Genomic DNA, 24,211 nt, shown 5'->3' on the forward strand with positions numbered 1-24,211 from the left:
GACGCTACCACTGCGCCATCGGCGAGGCCCCTTATGAGTTTGAGATTGAAACATAGATCCACAGAGAACATACTTCAAGTCATTAACATCTCTTGACAACTAACTTCAAGGTGAAAATATTAGTTATTTGAAATTATCGTTAGATAGATGAATTGATTGAATTGTTGTTTTGAGTCCACTTTATGCACAGAAAGGCTAATCGGGACTGGACCTACATTTTAAAGTGGGATCCATTAGATAGATGAAAAACATGAAATATACCTTGTGTGGAAAATAGCATTGGACAATGTCTGGAACATGTTCTTATGTATTATCAGGGTCTGATCATAAAGCACGGCAACTAAGTGTACCTCGGGAGGACACGAGGAGGAAAGGTTTCGAGTAATTCCACGTCGTCGGGAAACAACAGCGCGAGCATTGTGAGGTGTTGTGGTTGTTAAACCCTGCTTCCCAAGGATTCTTCTTCCAAGGAAAAAATTAACAAGCGAGAATGTGTCTCCCACTACAGGAACCATCGCAACAGTTTCGCCAATGTTTCGAAACAACGTCGCTCACCTTGCTGGTTGCTGGTCCGGAACTCTTGTGACGTGTTCGCAGCCTGTGACCCGCGGCAACCTTGGCGGGCGGAGGGAGTCCTCGCCGCAGTGTGCAGAGCGGCAGCCGACAACAAGCATCGCCATGACGTTCCTCCCGACGGCCACGCGTCTCGTGTGCGCCCTTCTCTGCGTCGGAGGTAAGTTCTCTCCTCTACATTCCACGTTAGTTCATATGTCAATCGTTTAAGAGGTGTTTTCTACATGCTCAAGTTGGCAACGAATATTTAAGAATACTTTTACTTCCGTCTTTTCATTATCGCCAGTGGTTCGAGTGAAAGAAAAGCGAAAATTTCGCTCTTTGTTTTTAATTTATCAATCCATTTTTGATTGTTTGTGGTGTAAATGCATTCTCGGAAGAATGCGCATGTAAGCTTTCGGCGAAAATATTCATAAATAGTTCCTGCAGAATTAAGAAATGTGATGTATCTGGGTAGACAAATTACTGCTTTTTACATCTTTTTTCCTTCCGCTTTCGAACTTTTTGACAGTATTTTGTTCAATTGTTTCCTGATTCACACTGCACAGAATTGTCATCGAACTTACTATTCCTAAGCAAGGACATATAAAGAAGGTCTGGTTTTCTGTCACTCAAGCTCTTACTGTACATACAAACTAAAACGGACAATTCATTTCTCATAACACATAACACATTTATCGTAGTTCTCATTTTTCTCATAACATTATGTTCAAACCTGTAATATGTTGTTTTTTTTAATTTATTTTTTCAAATTTACAAATAAAAGTCTGTTCGTGGAACAATTAACCTTTCTCGCATCAATGTCAACAGTTCTAACAACTTCGTTCGAAGTTCTAACATGGATACTAGAAACTTCTGAATACTCTTCCATTTCTTAAATCACGTTAGCTTAGGATCGGTATCAACAACAAAAGAAAAACACTCTGTTCATTTTTTTATCTATTGCCGGTTTGAGCATCTCAGTTAAAACTAGAAACGTCGAAACTTCTTGAACCATTCTCTTTTTGTGGTTCAATACAAAACGCTTATCATGCTTCAAAAACATTAAATGAAATGCCTATCTTAAATCCCGAAATGTGTACACATTCCGTTTACGTAAAAGAAAACACTCCTTTTAAGAAGTTTACGTAACCGCCATAAGTGTGTGTGTACATACCGTGGTCATTAGATGCGCAATATGCTAATGAGTCTATTTAAAAGTTAGCATATGAAGTTTGATTTAGATTTCGATTGTCCATTCCTGAATCAAAATTGTTAATTTACTTCCTTGCCACATAACATCGAAGTATTCAAATTTAAAGCAACGATGTATACTTTGGGGTCAATAGGGACAGAGCTTCTTGCAATGTGATTTCTTCTCCCAACCGCAGATTGGCTCAAAGCTTTTATTGCGAGCGCAGAAGCCCTGCCGAGGGCAAGGCCAGTTGAGTTGTAAACTCTTTCTCCAGCTTTCATTACGCGAAAGTCTTAATCCTATTGAAGTCATGGAAATTAGGCTGACATGCAAATTATTACACAGTTTGAACAATCATTTTTGTTGTACATTCGTCACGGAATCGTAGGTTGAACTAAAAACAGAAACCAAAGTTTTATCTGTTGTGCAATTATCGTAAAAAATGGTTTTACATTTGAAAGCAATTACATCATATAGGCTACACATAGAACATAAATTTAGGTTCAGCGTTAGAAAGTTTTGATGAGATGGTAATATATCTGAAGACTAAAATTGGTAAACGCTGTAAGTGCCACAATAATTCAAACACCGTTTTCCACGTTAAACTGTGAAATGTGCCATGCTTTATAATGTGGTAAACGTGAAATGTGGCTGGTAGCCCTCTAAGTAGTTCAAAGGGCGTGTAAAGAGACACTAGTGTGAACGTTCTTACGGGCTGATGTGCTGAACGATGCGATTTCCCAACACTTACGCTTTTAGCACTTACAACGTTTACCACTTTTAGTCCCATCTGTGTCTGTGTGTGTGTGTGCTTATTCCTTTGAAAGAAATACGTCAATTTTAATGTATACTGAGTGTTTAGAATAAAAACTAAAAAGTATGAATGAGATCCATCTCGACAATAACGGTAAGGAGGAGATCATCACAAATATACGGCGGCTTCTTAAATATTATTTTCTACACTTATATTTCTTTTCAAGTGACGTGTAAATTAAATCCATGACCACATATAATGCGATATGAGATGCTAATCAACACTTTTGTGGATAAAATTATATTTATTCATGCAATGATAGAATTTGGTAGTAGCCTAATACATTTTACATTTGCGTCTTTTCTGGACAGGATTTACCATATCTCTAGGCCAACATTTTTCCTATATTTTACGTTCTACTGCAAAAAGGCATTAGGTTAGTCGAGGATTGGAAACAAATGTCACTATTGAGATAATAATGTGTGCGTTTCGTGAAAATAAATTTAAAACAATTAAGAAATCAGCATAATTGATCGTAGTAACTGGATGATATTAATTCATAGAATACACATGCAATTAAAGCTATTTGCAGTAATTTCCATTGTACGTAAAAAAATATTTCATGCCACATTTATAATAAAGTAACATAGTTCCATTTGAACGAACTATGACAAGGGGTCCCGGGTTCGATACCCGGTGGAGCACATCGTGGTTCGGGTCCCACATTAAGCTGTAGGTCCAATCCTGATTAACCTGTGCATGAAGTGGACTTAAAACACCAACTCATTCAATTAATGAATGAACGAACTATGAAGCAGTTGTTTTCTAAGTAAATTTAAATGTAGTTCTTTCGAAAGAAACAATATTTGCAAGATGGTTCCGAGTGTGTTTTGTGATAAGCACTGACACCATGCTGGGAACTTTTCTTTAACAACCGGAAGAAGCATTCTGACCTCACGTAAGTTGGTTTCGGTGAAAGCTTTTCCTCTCGCCCTCACACCATCTGGTATCACACATACGAAGTCAGTTTTGCTGAATGTCCAAAATCAAGGTTTTCTCTTGCTTCTGCGGGATAAAACCCTTAACCAAGAAAGAAATGTAAGACTTTCTAACCATGTGTTAGTTAGTTTCAAATGCACCTTGACATAGGGATGGTACCGAGGTAGAGACAGGCTTGTAAAATTCGAGAACGAGAATGAGAGAGACTTCTGTAAAACCGAGAGACTTGGTATCCAATATCTTTCCACTTCTTCATATATATCTATATACTTCGTTTTTAATAATTGCTGTGTGGTTGCAAATCCATTCAGAATAAAATCCCGTTTTTCGACTGCTCGGCCGTAGAGTTGAAACTACGCGTCAAGCAAAAAAAAAGTTATTAAGGAAATATATTTTCCTTAACGATCTCTATAGGCTGTAAAATTTTGTGCGGTGACACGCTCTAAGTATCGTTTATCACATATTTCGAGACGAGACCGAGCCTTGCGCTTCGAGGGCGAGACGGATGTTTATGAATCGAGACGAGACAAGCACTTACGAATTGAGACAAGAACGAGAGACTGCGAGACCTCATATCCTCTTGCCTCGATACCGTGACAACTTTTATACCTGGCTAGGCTTTGAACCTGTAATTAAGAAATAGGAAACTTCATTTTTTATGTATGTACATTGGCCCAATTTGTCAGCTTGTTTCTAAAGAGTTATAAAAACGCATTTTTTAAATCCGGTTTATGGATGGACGGAAATATTTGGAAACAAGTTTTACGTCCTGCCACGGTGGGAGAAGCGTGGACGGCGAGTTTAAGGTCACAAATCATCTGCATATGTGGGACTGGCCTTGCAAGGTTTGCTTTTGTCTCCATCAACTTGGTTGTCCTTCATAGAACTTTCCAATTGATAGGAACAGTGGTGAGGCGAAAAAGATAGTGGGGATGCAGAAAGGAGGAGGGTGATACATTCTGGGAAGAAGTCACTTTTTATATCCCTCTAAATACCATACAAGGTAAAGGTCATGTATTTATGTAGATTTTCTTGTTTGCCAGGGGAGCAATAGAGGAATCGGTCAATCGGATCGCCTCCACTCAGACGATACGTTCCTTTTGTATGGGGTTAGTAGTTAGAGTATAATTCGTTTTTATTTTAAGTTATTTTCGTCCCCTAACCAGTACTAACCTGTCTTATAAAAGTTGCTCAAAGTTCTTCACACGCTATCTCGGCCCAGAGCTAAAACCTTCTATATGTGTATTTTACGTTAATCACAACGCGAGAATGAATGATGTGTTGGTGAAGGAACAAAATATGAAATATCCATGTCTTAGACAGAATGATTAACTGTTCATAATTATAAGAGAACTGACAAAAGGAAATGTTATACAGAAATGTTATATTTTCCCGGATCCGAGCTGTGAACTCTATTTCGAGCGGGCTATTCAACATGGCCACTGCTCAAATTTACATTCTAGAGGCAGCTAGTGCACTAGTGATGTCACCGTAATAACTTTATGGTTCTTCCACTGACAAAAATACGCTAACTGTAGAAACAGCATCTAAGCACAGGGAAAGCAGTGCCTCAGCATTCTTTGCCCCTTATTCGTTTGTATGTGATACTCTCAGGTGGCGGTATTGTAAACCTGTTTGATATGGTTTACTTTGCTTCGCTTTTTTACCAAATCTGGCTAATAGAGAAGATCCAACCCTTGATCATACGCATACTTGCACAAATTGATTATTTTAATATGTATTATCAAGACAAAGTATTTACGTACGTACATGAGGATACGTACAAGTTTCATTATGTATTATTTGATGTTCGTGTAAATATTTTAATATTAAATATTATTAATTGGAATGCGCTGCAGCAGTCAGAGACAAAAGAAACACCATGTTATCAAAGCTAAAGCGTTCCGTTTCGTGACAATTTCCATTTTGAGCCCTGTGCTAACCACTCCGCCACGGGGATCAGGGTTTTATACGTAGTATGTAAAGGGCGTTATGAAAATCGGAAACGGTCAAACATTTAAAAAACATACATAATTTCACAATAACATATTGTTGTATGTTAGGGGAAAAGGTCTAAATATGGGCCCCCCTTTTTATGTTGTCATATTAGGAGAAAAAAATTAATATATCAAGCACCTGCCTTTAAAATGCATATCGATTAAATGTATACTTAAATGTAATAGCATGCTAAAGTATAGAAGGTCTCCATTTTTTTTAAAAAAAAAGCAATTTCCAAAAAATGGTAAAATGATGTATTTCAAAATTGTGGTCTAAATATGGGCTACTAGTGGCAATATCACAAAAAGCAATTAAAATTTTAAAAAACAGTCATTTATCGCTAAAACATTATAAATTCATATTTTTGAATAATCTGTTGTTTTGAAAATCACGAAATGGGAAAAATCGAAATTAAGAAAAAACATCCAAATATTTGAAAATGTGATCTCAACATTAGACCTCATGTCATAGCACATATAGACCATAACGCTATTTTTCTTCTTCAATTTATTTTCGCTCTTTGTGGTGCATATTTCACAAACAAATCAAGGCATTATAAAAGCCCACATTTGTTTTATGTACCGCTAATATCATAACATACACAAAGCAGATGAGAATTCAGAAAACGCTGAGTTAAAACATACCTGCAAAAAGTTTTCGGAGGTCGCAATTCTATAACAGCTTCCAAGGCCGAAACTATCCACCACTTACTCTTGCGAATTTGCACCGCAACCTTTGTCCTTGACAGATAACCAGTTCCAATAGCCTCTGCCAGGCTGCAGCACCCGGGAGCGCTGATAACTCCAAAACCCATATTTAAACCTTCGCCCATATTTAGACCTTCTCCTTTACTAATTACACAGAAATTAATAATGCCAAATGCGTATTAGGAAATTTTTGTGGTAAAAAAATATAGAGCGGCACGTTCAGCTAAGACTAAATAGTCAATGTATTTTTTGCTATAGCTTCCTTAATAGGTCGTAGTTATTGTTTGCACAGAAATATTTAAAAATGTGTAATCTAGGAAATAACATTTGGTTCAAGCAAATTCTCTTGTCTCTAAGGGCGCAGAAGCCTCTAGGTACGTATGTTTATGAATAAATCTGACATTTACACTGTTACTCTAATTGGATTTACAATTCGGAAAATAAGTATTTTAAGTTAGGTGGAGGATAGCCACTGATGTGCGTCTACGCGTAAACAACGATAGTCTACATTCTACACGTAGGCTATTTTATACACGTAGATGACGTAATCTATGTAAACAACATGGCGAAAGGTGATAACTTAGAAAAGGGCGCCGTGGAAGTAAAACAAAATTATACTGCGTATCAGTTGCTGATGTGTGAGGAGTAGTATAATTGGTGCTATTATAAACTCAACTTATAAGTGTAGAAAAGAAGAGGTTATTTGATTGAACAATCCGATTTGCCTACACTTAAAACAATGCCAAGACCCCAATTCTTCAAGTGTGATATGCTTTTAAATCCCATGAATTCTGAATTCTAGTGTAGAAAAGAAGAAGCCTCAACAGACAGATTTGCCTACACTTAAAACTATGCCAAGTTCCCATATGATCTTATTGTTTACAGTGTGTTTTTCTGTCAAAATCCCAGGAATCTTGAATTTTAGTGTAGAAATGATGAGCCCCCTCTCAGATTGATTTCGCCATGTGTACATTAATATAAAGCTCATAGCTCCTGGGTTCTGAGACCCAGTAGAGTGTGGTGCATAGCCCCATGGTTTTTATTGTCTTGTAATCAAGAGGCTTCTGGGTTTGAGTTCTGATAAAATGTGAAGCCTCCCCTGATTGCAAAATATTACTATTGTTGCCTTGTAAACAAGAGGCTCTGGTTTGAGTCCTGATAAAATGTGTAAGATTGAATACATGTGGCAAAATAATATCTCCACACGTGAGATTTTGAGAATAATTACTGCTAGTTGATATACAACTGATAGCTCCCAGATCTGAAACCTGGTAAAGTGTGTTGTACAACAGCATAAAAGAGCAAAACTATTTTATATTGGGGATCACCAGAGCCTAGTTACTGCTGTTGTCTGGGTATAAAAATATCAGCTCAGCCACTAACTGCTGTTATAATTGTTTTGGCATATTGTCCATAGTTCTGTTTTTTTGGACCAAGAAATTTTATATAAACAAACAACAAAAAATGCCAAATCAAAAATATTGCAATCAATGCAATAAAAATATATCTAGTTCTAATTGGTCTAGGCATCGCCATATTTGTAACCCTAAGAAATGCAGAAAGGCCACAAAAATGTGTCCAAGATGCCATAAAATATTAATCAAGGCATATTACAAAAGGCATAAGTGTAATTCTTATGTACAGTCATCAATATTGCCCCCACAACCATCTACATCTGGTCTGAAAAGAAAGCATGAAGCACCTGTTAATGCTAGAGCAGCAAAGCAGCCACGCTATGAACCCATCCATAGCAGTTTTAACGGCCAATTAAGGGATCACCGTTTTGTATCAGAGCCAAGATGTGACATTAAGAATTTTTTGAACAGTGTAAATTCTGATGTGCAGGCAATTCTAAATACACAAAATGGCTCTTATAAGCTGTCCCTCAAATTGTTTACACAATATAAGAAGCCAAATGGCACAAAATTTACACAGCCCCACATAACAGAAACTGTACCTGTATATTCAAATGCAAATTTAGACAAAATAATAAGCAGTTTGATAGATCAATTAAATATTAAACACTCTGAATTTGCAGCAAAAGAGTCTGGATGGAGCCTATGCGGTTCTCCACACAAGCTCTATGTTAATATTTCTGAATTCAGCCCATTACAAGGATCTACATATTTGCCATTACCTGCCAATATTAAAAACAAAAGAGCTGTGGTTAATATAGAAAATAATGATGAGAAATGCTTTTTGTGGTGTATTTTAGCTGCTTTGTATCCAGTTTCAAGGAATCCTGAGAGAATAACTTATTATAAGCAACATGAACATGATTTTGACGAGGCAATGGAGGGTTTAGAATATCCAATGTCTGTTCAGAATATTGATAAATTTGAAAAAAAAGGCCAGGAATATCAATGGAAAACAATTATCTATTAATGTATTTATTTGTTCTACTGGCCGTGGCAATTGCTTGATAGACCTCTCAGAATCAGTACATTTGACGATGATTCTGCTGTTCCGATTGATCTGCTCTTAATTGAAGGGGATGACACACACCATTACACTCTGATACATAATCTTGAAGCTTTAGTCAGAACACAACTAGACAAATCTAATAGAATATTCAAGTTGTGCAGAAGATGTTTGTCTGTATTTGATGGTAGAAAAATAATAAATGGGGTTCGGGAAGTGAATGCAGAAATTGCTAAAAACAAGTTAATTGAGCATCTGAAATACTGTGGCAACCATAAACCTGTTCATATGGTGATGCCAATGCCAAGTGAAAATGCAAAATTCAAAAAGTTTGAAGCCCTGTTGGAACACCCAGCATATATAGTCTGTGATTTTGAATCAAATCTCAAACCTCTTGCATTCTGTAGCCCAGATCCTGATGAATCTTCAATTACATCGTACCAGCTACATGAACCTTCCAGTTTTTATTACGTGATTGTACAGGATGGGGTTGTTAGTAAAGAATATTTATACATGGGAGCAGATGCCATCAAAAAATTTGCACAAAGAATAGAAAATGAGTGCCGTGACATAGCATCTAATGTCTTATTAAAATCAAAACCCATGTTGCCTTTAACAGAGAAACAGATTGAAGATTTCAACAATGCAAAACATGCCCGGTATGTGATTCTGAATTTTCAGAATTTTCAAATATCAAAGTGAAACACCATTCTCATACAGATTGTAAATTCTTAATGGCCCTGTGTAATAGCTGTAATATTAAGATCCAGAGACCAAAATTTGTCCCGATATTTTGCCATGGTGCATCCAATTATGATTTTCATCATTTGATCAGGTATGAGGGGTTTGACAAGCAGAATTTAAATATTTTAGCTGAAAATAATGAGAAATATATTGCCATTAGCAAAATAATTAAAGTTAATGGTGTTCCTATTCACTTAAGATTTCTTGATTCATACAGAATTTTATCGGCTAGCCTGGCTACACTGGCCACTCAATTATCTGATGATCAATTCAAAATCACATGTGCTTTGTTTCCAAATCAGGACCTGAAATTAATTAGGCGAAAGGGTGTATATCCATATGATTATGTTACAGATTTTTCTAAATTTGATGAGTGTTCTCTGCCACCACAACAAGAGTTTTACAGCAAAATCAGAGGATCTGGAATCACTGATGATGATTATCACCATGCCCAGTTGATGTGGAACAATTTAAAATGCCAGACATTTGGTGATTATCACAAGGCTTATTTAAAACTTGATCTGACCCTCTTAGCTGATATACTGCAGGCATTCAGAAAATCTTCCATGGAAAATTATAAGCTGGATCCAATGTATTTTTACAGTGCTCCGGGCCTAGCATGGTCTGCAATGTTTTTAAACACTAAAATGCAATTGGATCTGATCCAGGATCAAGATATGTGTCTGTTTATGGAACAATGTATAAGAGGAGGCATGGTGCAATGTTCTCAGAGATATGCCAGAGCAAATAACAAATATATTCCTGATTATGATCCAGCATTGCCATCAAATTATATACTGTATGTAGATGCAAACAGCCTCTATGGTTATGCTATGATGGATAAATTGCCATATGCAGGGCTTGAGTGGGTTGAAAATTTCAATATTGAAGATCTTAAAGATTTTGATGACAGTAACTATGGCCTGTTCTTAGAGGTTGATCTGACAATTCCAGATGATTTACACAACATATTTTCAGATCTGCCCCCAATTCCCGAGGTTAAGTGTTCACCTGGCTCTAAACAGAAGAAATTGATGATGACTCTAGAGCCGAAACAGGATTATGTCATATATTACAAAAACCTCCAGTTTCTGATGCATCATGGTGTTCAAGTGACCAAAATTGGAAAAGTTTTGAGGTTCAGGCACTCAAGATGGTTGAAGCCATATATTGATACAAACACAGAGCTTCGAACATCTGTAATGAGCCAATTTGATAAGACCTTGTTTAAATTGATGGTCAATTCAGTGTATGGCAAAACAATTGAAAATGTCAGAAAACATATTGATGTTAAAATAATTACTGACCCCAGCCGGAGCAAAAAATTGATTGCAAAGCCTAATTTCAATTATAGAAGAATTTATGATGAAAATATGGCACTTTTTAACATGAAAAAAACAAAGATTAAGTTTGATAAGCCTATTTATGTAGGGGCTGTGATATTGGAATTGGCCAAATTACACATGTTAAAATTGTATTATGATGTGCTGAAACCTTTTTATGGTGATAGTGTAAAATTGATGTACATGGATACAGATAGTTTTGTTCTTGATATTCAAACAGAAGATGTTTATCAAGATATAGCACCGCCTGAATTGTTTATATATTTTGATACCACTGAACATTCAAAAATTAAACCCCACAACAAAAAGGTGCCTGGCAAGTTAAAAGATGAGACACTTGGTGATGTTATTGTGGCATTTGCTGGGTTAAGGGCCAAGATGTACAGTTTTGAAACATGTAGTGGCGCTGTTGCCAAAAAGGCCAAGGGCATTGGCAGAGTAATTGTTGACAAAGAGCTTGAATTTGAGGATTACAAAAATTGTCTCAAATCATGTAGCACAATCAGAACATCAGAAAATAGAATTCAGAGAGTGGATCACTTATTGACTAGCAATATTGTAAGAAAAGTGGCTCTGGACCCACATGATGATAAGAGATGTATTTTATCATGTGGCATACATACTCTACCATGGGGGCATTGTGATTTGAAAAATGGCAATCAATGCCCAATTACAGAGCATGATTTGAAATAAATAAACATGCCTATGAACTTATTTGGGTTCAAAAAACAGGCTATTATGGAGCTGCCAACACCACAACCCTCTTCTGATATAATATCTAAACTGAGTGCTTTGTTAATTATTCATCTGAACAGCATACTTACAGATGTTGATGATAAAACAGGTAAAATATTGTACATATTTAACAATAATTTAAATTATTACCAATTACCTGTAGGTGGTCAATTGCAATTTATTACAACCCCTGAGGGTGATGTCAAAATTTCAGTAGGGAGAAATATTTATAGAATTAAGCACTCAAACATGATTTCTGGCACTGTTTATACTGTTTCTGCTGGTGACTGCTTATATATTGAGGTCCCGGGATCATATGACAAGCTTATACCTTTTTTTATAGAATTAAGAATCAGATATTCAATAATAAATAACCACTAAAACAAAAATGCCTAATGATATATTTGGCCATACAAGACATGAAGATCACAGTGATGAGATTCTGATGCTTGATGTCAGAGTCAAGAAATTAAGAAGTGATTTACAAGCTTTACAAACCACACTCAATGCCAGTCTTCAATTAGAAATTACAAATTTGCAATCACAATGCATGGGCCCTCTTCTTAAAATTGATTCTGAACTCAAATTATTGCTTCAGAAATATACTGATTTGGCCACATTAGATAATTTTCAAAGTTTAGAAGAAGCTGTAGCAGCTCTTCAAGCCAAATTTAAGACCCAGGCTAACAACTCTGAGCAATTGAAACAACAATTGGAAGAGCAGATAAATAATGTCCAGACACAGCTCCAAACAATTGTCAAAAGCATAAAATCACAAGAAGATTTTGATCTAGTGATTTCCACTCTAAAGGAACAGATTCAATCACTCCAGATACTTAATCTGGACCCCTTGAACAATGCCATAGCCGAGGTTAAAGAAAAAATTGAGACACTTGAAAATTTTATGAACAACTTGCCATCTTCTGATGCTTTGAGTGCAATAACTCGGAGTGTTGCCAATATTAAGCTGCAACTTGAAACATATGAAGATTTTGGAAAAATTCAAAGTACCATAACCCATCTTGAGGGTACAATAGCAGCAGTGCAAAGTGATTTGACAAATGTACAAGAATCCCGATTGCCTGGGATTGTAGATACCCTTGTTAGTGTCCAGCAACAGATCACAAAGCTTGAAAACCTCAACACTGAATCTGAGCTATCTCATTTTCATCACTTGATTGATGATATCCAAACAAAGCTTCAAATTTTACAACAATCAACACCCACTCAGGCAGATATAGCCCTGCTCCAAAATGCTATGCAAAATGTGGCTGATGCTTCTGAATTAAACAATGTGAAATTGGCACTTGAATCTTTGCAAAATACTGTGTCAAATCTGCCTACATCACAGGAACTTAAAAATATTAAGAGAGCTGTGAATCGCATATTGAAATCAGAAGATATCAAGAATATCCAAACAGAGATCAAGCAACTTACTCAGACAGTGGCTACTCTACCAACTAATCAACATATTAATGAACTGCATGCCCTGTTTGAGGATATCAGAAGACAGGTCCATGATCTTACTGCTCAAAATTCAAAATTGGCAGTTATTGAACATTTGCAACAAATTGTAGCTAATATCAAGCAACAGCTAGGGACCATGGAATCCAATCAAGCAAATGCTCTGTCTGTTTTTGCCACCCAGCTACAAGAGATTGTGCAACAATACAAGAAACTTGTTGTGGACATAAAAATCAAGCCAGGCCATGATGATGTTGTTAGGACCATCAATGAGCATCTTGAATCTGTAACAAGCAGATTGCTTACAGCAGAAAAAGAAATAACAGGCATAATTGAGAATCCAAAACATACAGTAATTCTTGAATTGTACAGCATCCCCAACAAAGAATATGATTCACCATTTACACCAGGTGGCAAAATATATATGCTGTCCCCTGCACAATTTTATTACCAGTTTTTTGTTGGGGGCACACTTAGACCAATCAAGATCAAATATTGGCTTCAACCACAGGCACACCACTACCCCACCTTATCAATAACAAATGCTGACAACAAACCAAAAATCACCAGTGTAGAGTTAGAGGATTTTACAGACCCCAATACATTAGAAACAGCCTATGCTGAAGATGATGGCTCTCTGGAATTTAAAATACAAATAGGGGACAAATTATATTTAGAAAATCCTGTAGTATCAGCTGCTGAACACCCCATAGTTGCAATATTCTTGTTTTCATATTATGTCTAGAGAAATTATTGTTGATGAATTACACAGACAAGCCAGACATAATTATAAGAGACTGCCAGTAGTTACAAAAGGCATAGATGATTTATGGCAGAGCGACTTGATTGAGATGGCAAGTGGACAGCTGAAAAACTTAGACAAAATCAACAAGGGCTACAAGTATCTACTCACTGTAATAGATACATTTTCAAAATTTGCCTGGGCTGTGCCACTCAAATCCAAGACTGGAAAATGTGTTACAGAAGCCATCAGGACAATCATCAATCAGAGTGGAAGATCACCGCGCTATTTGCAAACAGATAATGGCAAAGAATTTTATAATTCTGTGTTCCAACAATTTATTAAAAGCCAGTCAATAAAACATTATTCGAGTTACAGTGATCTCAAAGCCTCAATTGTAGAGAGATTCAACAAAACCCTAAAAAATCTTATGTATAAACATTTTACACTTCAAGGTAATTATAAATGGATTAATATTCTTCCAGAACTTCTACATAAATATAACAACTCGGTCCATTCCACAATCAACATGAAACCCTCTGAAGTAACTCCATCTGATGAGCAAAAATTGATCAGGACTGTTTATTATCCTAGATACCAGCCAACAACAAGAAAGGCCAAATACAAGGTGGGTGATCAAGTAAGAATCAGCAAATATAAGCACTTATTCAAAAGAGGCTTTACAAGAAACTGGAGCACTGAATTATTTACAGTGGTTCAAATTAAACCTGGGACCCTTAACACATATATAATAAAAGACCACCGAGGAGAAATTCTCAAAGGCAGATTCTATGAAGAAGAACTCAGCAAAACTAAACAGCCGGACACATATCTCATAGAAAAAATCATCCGCAGAAAAGGCAACAAGTTATTTGTCAAATGGCTAGGACTTCCAGAACACAGCTGGATCGATGCAGACAAAGTGATAATATGAGCACCTGGGACGTTATAAAAAGGCTGCCAGAACCTGAATAGCACATTAAGAGAAATGGCAAGTTGCTGCCTGATAATATTAGATGTCTTATTGTTGGGCCATCGGCTTGTGGTAAAACTACACTAATGATTGATAATTTTTTATTGGCACCCAACTGGTTAGACTGGAAAAATAGGCACTTGTATGTCTTCTCTAAGAGCTTGGAACAATTAAAATATCAGCAGCTGATGAAGCTATATGATGGATTGGATATTGCCACTTTTGAATCAGATGTTAAGCCACTCCATGAATGTCTCGATAATTCTGTTGTTGTGTTTGATGACATTATACTGGATAATCAAAACAAGGTTAGAAATTTCTTTACACAGGGCCGACACAAAAACATTGATTGCTTCTACCTGGCACAGACTTTTTCAAAAATACCGAAGCAGCTGATCCGAGACAACAGCAATTTTATATGTGTGTTTCATCAAGATCATACCAACCTCAAACACATACATGATGAATATGTAGGTGGGGACTTGAGCTACAATGATTTTTCCAAGTTTTGCAGTAGGTGCTGGAACCAGGACAGTTATGGGTTTGTCACAATTGATATGACAAGAAAACCCAATAGTGGCAAATACAGAAATAAAATCAACAATTTTCTAGATATTGAAACATATATAAATAACCATGAAAAGGCCAATCATTGATGATCTTAAATTAAGAGATTATCTTGTAAAAAGATTTAAGGGATGGAAATCACAGAACCGAGGAATTTATGAACAACACAAACAAACAGAACAGCCTATTATTGATGCTATTAGTGAATTAGGTAAAAATATCAAAACCGTTACAGAGCAAAATCAAAATTTGATCACAGAGCTTGTACCTGTAGCTGCAAGGAACATATTAGATTATCCAATCACCCCACTTTCCAGTATTCATACACCTAGTCCTATTGCTCCTCGAAGAATTGAAGCTACTCTGGATCCTATTGAATTGGGTCTTCTTGCTCAAAAATATTTAAGCACACCTAAAGACAACAAAGATGAGGTCTTTGGCTTATATGCTGACACAGAGCGTGATGGTAGCATCATACATAGAATTGGCAATTTCAGAGTAACATTTATGGGAGATGATATAATTGTATATTCAGAATCTCACCTTGGAGAAAAAGGTGGTTTTGTTAAATATCTTGACACATTTGGATTGTGGGAACTGATGACTAGGAAAAGGCCTGGCAGCTATACAGATCAAGACTATGAGCACTACAAAGAAATATTAATAAAATCAGATGCTCTATACCAGAACAATGATCCTACACAAAAAAGAGTCAAGTCTAGCAGTGGAGCAAAATACAACAATTTAATCAAGCCCATATGGTCACAAATTAAGACAGGCAGTGGAATCAAACAATACAACACCCTGCCTAAAGAATTTGTGTGGGTTGATGATGTCAGGAAACTTGTAGATAGGTTATTGGTGATAGCTGGGGAGGAAAATGCTGGCAACCACAATTTTTACAATGAAAAGGTTGGAATTATGGACATGATAAGCACAAAATTGTCTAATTTTATAGTGAATGACACTAAGGGGATTGGATATCTTATAAAAATTATTAATACTCTACCACCTAAATTTTGGAATATTTCTGAGGGTCGGGGGTTGGTTAATGACATTATAAACAAGCTGCCATTTGAACTACACATTCCAGGCTATCAGTATTGTGGTCCAGGCACAAAATTGGACCATAGATTAAACAGAGGTGATCCTGGTGTTAATCCCCTAGATGCTGCTTGTAGAGACCATGACATAGCATACAACACACATTCTGATCTTGACAAGAGACATGTTGCAGACAAGAAATTAGAAGAGGCTGCATTTGGTTGATTTGTAAGCAAAGATGCTTCTTTAAGTGAAAAAATAGCAGCATTGGGGACCACCATAGCTATGAACACCAAACAAAAACTGGGGTGGGGGCTGTAAATATGTATATAATAAACCTAGAATGAAGGCCAAGGGTGTTATGTATCAAATACCTTATGCAGGTCTTAAATCTCTTAAAACTATTGATAGTCTTTTAACCAAAAAGCAGCGCAAGAAAAAAAGCTCTTGTCTTGCAAAGGGTCATGGTATGAAATTGTTGCTTAGTACCCCCCAATTAAAAAAATTACAACAATCTAGGAAAAAATTGCATACAGGGGGTTTCATATTTACTATCCCGGCCATCTTAGCAGCACTTGGGGCTGTTGGGAGCTTGGCTGGGGGATCAGCAGCCATAGCAAAAACAGTAATAGATGCCAAGAAAAATAGGGCAGAATTAGATGAATTGAAGCGCCATAACCTGGCCATGCAGAAACAAGGCAAAGGTGTTAAGAGAGCCATGAATAAATTTTAAAAAAACAAGAGCCGCTTACAAACCAAGATATTGAAGCTTTAATCAAGCCACTGGGCATCAAAAATTTTAGAGGTGTGTACATGTCTGATTCTTTACCAGAACAACCACTCAACAAAGAGTGTGGCATAGTTAATTTGGATAAGTACAAAAATCAGGGCACTCACTGGATCTGTTATCTTAAATATTTAAACAATGAGGCATTTGTGTTTGATTCATTTGGAGGTGTTCCACCTGAAAATTTAATAAAATATCTAAAATCAGCTAATCTTTATTACAATAATGCCCGTGTTCAAAATTTCAAAGATGTTAATTGTGGACACTTGTGTTTATCTGTTCTTAGATATATGTCTCAAATAAATAAACCATCAATTGAAAATTTTCAAAAAGCCTTGTGGTATGTGAAACATCATGGGGGTATTCCATGTCACCAGCCAAAATTCAATATTGAAACTCAAATTACATGATGACATAGTGTATCCCAAAACAATAGCTCTCAGAGCATTTTATGGCATGTACTTGATCCCTAATATTACACACCACAACAACAAGATTGCAGTAGGGGATCAAAACATTGTCATCACTCCAGGGCAGTATAATCTGTCCACTCTAAATGCTCAATTACCCAGAGGTATAGTATTAACTCAAAATTCTGTCACTCACAGAGTAGAGATTGTATCTGCTACAGAAACAGTGGATCTGGGTACTATAGGAGAGCTGTTAGGCTTTGAGAACAACACAAAACTTGAACCAGCCATCAAACACACTGCTATTAATATACCTAAATTCTTAGCCATAGAGACTCTGAATATTCACTGTAATGTGGCCGAGGGTATGATCACCAAATCAAATGGCATAGGCACTCACAAACAAACTGGCATCATTGCAACATTCAAACCTAATTCTGAATTTATGGAGCCAATCATCTACACTCCATCCCCAACATTATATTTTCCTGTGTGCCATAATAGAATAGATAATATTGAATTGATGGTCACTAATGAAAAAGAAGAATTAGTTGATTTTGCTGGAGCCACAACAACTGCAATCATAGAGATTAATATTTAAATAAAAATACATACAAGAAAAAAATGGAAAATATTGAGAGTTATGAGCTACAATCATTCCCCCCAAACAGGAGGACATTTACAAATTTAAATCAACCCAACACAGAGATTGAGGTTGATCTTGATGTAGGGGATGGCTTTATACACAGAGCAGATCTATACATCAAATTTGATGTTGTAAAGCTCGATGGAACAGATTATCCGGCAAATTCAAATATAAGATCGGTAGATAATTTTGTGCCGCATCTGTTCTCTGAAATTGAGATCAGAAAGCATGGTGTTGTTATAAACAGAATAGATTATCCCGGCATTACCTCCACAGCTTTGACCACACTAAAATTATCCAAAACCGAGGCTTCTTACTACAAAATAGGTGGATTTGAGGCTGGTGATAAAATATTATCTAAAAACCACACAGTGCTGTTCCCTATGCGCCTGTTGCCAGGATTCTTCTCAGATTACAAAGATATTATGTGGAAGGGTGGTTTAAGAATCACATTTAGAAGAGCTGCCAATGATAATAATGCTTTGATGAGGTACAGCACATTAAACTCTACAGGGGAAGCTTTGCCTAATACCCTACCTGATGAAGGCAAATGCATTATTCAGACTATGGAGCTAAGAATCCCAGTTGTTGAATATGAGGCCAGTTATGCTCTTAAATACAAAGCAGATATAATAAAAAATCCACAGGTTCCTTTACAATTTTATACATATCAATGTGTACAGAAGCCCGCAACTGGTACTTATTATGAGTTTGATGCTACAAATTCATTCTCCAGTATACAATATGACATGCCGGATTTTGTGGTGGTATTGTTTCAGACTGGAAGACACAATAATCAGGAAAAAAATTCAAGTAAATTTGATAACTGCAACATCAAGAACATATATCTTAAAAATGGCAGAAATGAGGTATTTCCTAGAGAAAATTATAATTTAGACATGTCCAAGGATGATTTCCTCAAATTATATGAGGCATTTTCATCATACAAAAGGGTCACTACTGGCAATACTGACATGTATTACACACCAGATGAATTCAAAGCACAGAGACCCATGTTTGTAATCAACACTTCAAAAAGAAAACAAGTTGTGGTTAATGATAGGACAAATATTAAAATTATCTGTGAATTCCATGAGGCATTACCTGATGACACCATATGTAGTGTTATTCTCATAGGTGAAAAATCATATGTTTATGATGTAAGAAATGAGAGAGTCACAGAGCAATTCTAGAGGGCCGACTCAAACACAGAAGCCCCTTGATTACAAAGCAATAATACCAACACTTCTGCATTGCAGGGAAGCTCAAACACAGCACTTCTGCTTATTGCAGGGAAGCTCAAATACAGCACTTCTGCATTGCAGGGAAGCTCAAACACAGCACTTCTGCTTATTGCAGGGAAGCTCAAATACAGCACTTCTGCATTGCAGGGAAGCTCAAACACAGCACTTCTGCTTATTGCAGGGAAGCTCAAACACAGCACTTCTGCTTATTGTAGGGAAGCTCAAATACAGCACTTCTGCATTGCAGGGAAGCTCAAACACAGCACTTCTGCTTATTGCAGGGAAGCTCAAATACAGCACTTCTGCTTATTGCAGGGAAGCTCAAATACAGCACTTCTGCATTGCAGGGAAGCTCAAACACAGCACTTCTGCTTATTGCAGGGAAGCTCAAATACAGCACTTCTGCTTATTGCAGGGAAACTCAAATACAATTCAAAGTGGGACTTTGAAATATGCAATAAATATTCTTGTAAGTCTCTCTCGGTATATATTATCAGAAGAAAGCAAAACTTGAATTGGCTCGGGCATGCAAGAGTGAAGTTCTGTGCTCTTCCAGTAAATTGGAGATTATATCTGCTGGCATAGCAATTTTCTCTGAAAGATGAAAGAGCACAGTGTAGATTATATGTCTTGCATGCCAGCAGATATAATCTCCCAGGCGTGCATGATTTATTGCTGGCCGAGACATGGGACTGATCAAAAGATTAGAAAGAACATGCAAGCAATTAATTATGCATGCCCGCTCTTGTCCTATTGTATTGATCGGGAAGTTTTGCTTGCATGACAATATAAATATTTTTCGCTTAATTTCAAGTATAGCCAATACAATATCAAGAGGGCCATATTTTTGACAAGCTTATAGACAACAAACTGAGAGATTCAGCCTTTGTACACATGGCGAAATCAATCTGAGAGGGGGCTCATCATTTCTACACTAAAATTCAAGATTCCTGGGATTTTGACAGAAAAACACACTGTAAACAATAAGATCATATGGGAACTTGGCATAGTTTTAAGTGTAGGCAAATCTGTCTGTTGAGGCTTCTTCTTTTCTACACTAGAATTCAGAATTCATGGGATTTAAAAGCATATCACACTTGAAGAATTGGGGTATAAGCCCCTCTTGGCATTGTTTTAAGTGTAGGCAAATCGGATTGTTCAATCAAATAACCTCTTCTTTTCTACACTTATAAGTTGAGTTTATAATAGCACCAATTATACTACTGTGAGGAGAATTTTTCGTACGCTCCCTTTCAAATTCGAATAATTTCTCACCCAGGAAAAAACCTAACGTAGGAAATATTCTAATGTTTTATGGGGAAAAGACTAATTTTGGTTCACGACTGCCCTCTGTTGTTTTTTTCCTCTTTTTTTCCATACTATTTATCTTCTTCCATAGTTGATGATAGAGGAGAAGAGAAATTTTGTTGTAAATAGGATTCTTTTCAGTTCGTTAGGAACCAATATAGTTAAAAATGTCACTTTCCTTTCATGAAAGCCTTGAAAATTTATTTTAATGCACTTTAGATTGTCTATGTAGTCTATGTAAACTACAAACCAATGTAATCTACGCGTAGATTATGTGTAGACAATGGGAGACGTAAACTTATAGTGCACTGCACATCACTGAGGATAGCTGATTCAGATTCCGCGTATTAGGGTACGTTTCTGGAAAGAACTTTAACACAAAGTTTTCATTTACAAATAATTTTCGTATTCTTTTATCTGTCTAAAATGTGTGTTCAGAATCTAGCAAAAAGGAGGGGGAATGTATCTCCTTCTGCAGGATCTGCAATATAGGTTTTGAGAGCGTTTGCCAACCCTTCTAACACACACAAATATCTATGGTTAATTAAAGAGTTATATGGTGTAACATTTTTCGTTTTGGTTTATGTCCATCAGTCCTCCACGAAGTCGCATCTAAGTAATGCGTTTTCTCTGCAAAGTCTAAGATATTCGTTCAACGATAACTTCCTGTGTTCGTTTCTGCTATTTTAGTTTCAGGATTTAGATCCTAGGTTATGGTTATAAATATACATACAATCCAGACAGCGTTCGACTCACGATCTTCCTGCCGAAACATTTGAATTAGGCTTCTTGCCTGAAGAAGGATCTATCTTCTTCAATTCCATCTGATCATCATTCATTATTCAAAAGAGGTAGAAAAGCACCGTCAAATTACCAAAACAGTAACATAGTACCTAACGATGAGTTTAGATTTTTCCACCATTCACGGTGTGAAAGAAAACAAGGCTAAGTTATAAAACATTTCTCATCTGATGTAAACAACCCAGAATAACGCCCCAAGTGTTTATTCTGCTTATGAACCCACTCGCCAGAGCGTCATTAGATGACAATAATATTTCCTGCGAGGAAGATATGTTGACATTGCAGTGGCACTATTAAATGTTATCCATTTGCACCAATCAATTTTATTTGTAAGGCGACAAGAACCGCTGTAATTGAGTGTATTTCTTCCCTGAAAATTCCAGTTTCCAATCCGTGAAAGACACAACACTAATTATGACATTTTTATACTAGATGTTTTCATAAATATAGCCTATTTCTTTACGCAATCTAAGCAAATTATGAGGCTTCTTTCTCGAAGAACTTATGCTTTTCAATTACTCTCCAGGAAATTGCAGATGAAACATGATCTGAGCATAAGAAGGCTTTGTAGTTGTTACGTAAAAGAAAAGGACACATTGGGTTAACTTCCAGTTTGTCCTTCGTAGCTGTTAGTACGTACATCAATGGGATGTTTGGAAAATTTCCGGTAGGGGCTGAGGGAAAAATTCTAGTAAATTATACGGAATTTTCTCATCGGAGTACCAAAAATTAGCAACCATAAATAGGGTGAAGAAAACAAAGGGAGAAATTCCCACTTCAAATACCACCCTGGGTGTTGCTATAACAGATGTTAATTAGCTGACAAATAATTCCAGACTACTTTGCTTCTTTATGTTTTAATTCTTTTACTTTCGGTTCATCGATGCAACAAAATGACATACAAGATCACCAGTTTTTCTGAAAAAAATAGCAAGATAATGTTTTCCTGATTCTTTTTTGCACTATAGTTAAATATGTTGTTCAGTTTCCTTTTCTAGTCCTACGCTACGGCCACGTCCGTTCTGTGCATGGAAGGTAGATGCATGACTGGCAATCACTATGTAAATTTAATACCTTTCCACGCCATGACAAAAGTAATGTTTGCCACAATACGCAACATACAAGGAAAGAAAGAAGGATGCGATAATTAGGACATAAGATACGTAGATAGACTAACCATGAAATAATTAATTCTGTTAAAAGTAAGACTTCGCGTGGGAAGAATGCAGTGTCTAAACTTGTTGTTCCATAGTATATATGATTTTTAAGGTCACATATTAAAAATATATAAAGTCGTACACTTTCAACAAATAAATTCATTTCATAATCTTTGGACCAGTTCGGAGAAATTTTATGGTGCATGTACGTAGTTTGTTTGTGTATAATTGAATGTACCGGGTGGTCCATTTATAATGATAGTATGGAATATCGCATGCAGAATGCATCCAATCGAAAAATTGCACAGAAAAAAAGTTTGATACTATTGAGGGGGTAAGTCAATGCCGCAAAAATTTCGTCGCCGCCACCCACCCCTTAGGGGGTGAAGGGTAAATGTGAAATTTCAAATGGAACACCCCATTCATTTTGCATTTTTGGATTCCGTGTTGAAAAAGAAGTATATTTTGTTCGAAAAATTTTGTAATCAAATTGCAACCTTCGAACATTTATAAACATTTGGTACTTTCAGTTTCATTTTGTTGACAGTTTGAAACATTAATCTGTATGGATAAGACTTCATTTAGCAGGGATTGACAACAAAAAATAATCTGACATTGTAATAATACTAATTACAACTAATGGGGCCTAAAAGTCCCGACAGGCCATTAGCGTGTTATGTATAAACAGAAGAATGATATAGGCTATCAGATGGTGCTTAGTTATAAAATATATTCTCCCTCCAACACCTACATGCAAAATATCTACACCCTACCTGTTACACGTTTTGGAAGATACTGATTAGGAGACAAATATATAAATTAAAAGACAAAATGAACAAGAAATAGTAAATGAAAAGAGTCATCACTCTTGGCCTGCCATCAGTGGCGTGCCTTGATTTTGGTAAGGGGGATAGTTACAGCTGACCGCTCAGGAGAAGGTCCCTGACGGAAGTGAAGTGGCGTAGCAGCAGGCGACTCCACTACTAATAGTCGAGGTGTGCACCCTGAGTGAAAAACACATGTGGGCTCGCTGCAATCGGTGCAGCGACGCAAGTCGTTTAGGGTTACCAGAAGTTCTCTTTTACTCGGACAAATCTTGTTTTTCAGGTACTAAAAATGCTCCGGGCGGGTTTTTAGGAAAATTTGGAAATATCCTATTTTGTGTGTATAGACAACTGCTTAACTTCAAGATTAGTAACAAAATGTTATTTGTAAACAATTGATAATATTATTTCCGTTTTCAATTTCAAAGTAAAGAAATACAACACTCTCAGTTGCAAGCGCAAAGAAAATAAACTTTTCTTGCAACAAAGAAAAATTGTTGGACCTTTGCGTCTCTTCTGTTGTCACCGCCGCGCCACGTGAGGTTTTGATTTCAAAGCATTTGTGACATCTACCGCGACTCTTGGTGAGCAGCAAGTTTCTGACAATAGGTAAGAATATGCACTTCGCCGCGGCTTACTTTGATTTGAGTTTCATGACAGAATTCAGAAATAAACAGTATTTTTTAACTGCCGGCATGGCAGTGGATAAGTGAAATTCTGTCGATCAGCGATCTGAACCATGCCAAAATGCAAATGTGTTTTTAGTGACGTCTTACGAAAACGGTATCCTGACTTT

At 36.6% G+C, this 24,211-nt stretch overlaps 1 protein-coding gene across 1 annotated transcript in view; it reads left to right on the top strand.

Annotated features, from left to right (window-relative positions):
• Positions 1–657: 657 nt before the first annotated feature.
• LOC145987912 (inactive pancreatic lipase-related protein 1-like) overlaps positions 658–24,211 on the top strand; it is a 109,527-nt gene continuing 85,973 nt past the window's right edge. Inside the window, exon 1 of the mRNA XM_083122721.1 lies at positions 658–733. Coding sequence (XP_082978847.1) covers positions 679–733 — 55 coding nt within the window. The 5' untranslated portion in view covers positions 658–678. The remainder of the gene's footprint in view (positions 734–24,211) is intronic.

Source organism: Lepisma saccharinum, chromosome 5 (genome assembly GCF_977018435.1).
Source record: "Lepisma saccharinum chromosome 5, izLepSacc3.1, whole genome shotgun sequence".
NCBI classification, from domain to species: domain Eukaryota; kingdom Metazoa; phylum Arthropoda; class Insecta; order Zygentoma; family Lepismatidae; genus Lepisma; species Lepisma saccharinum.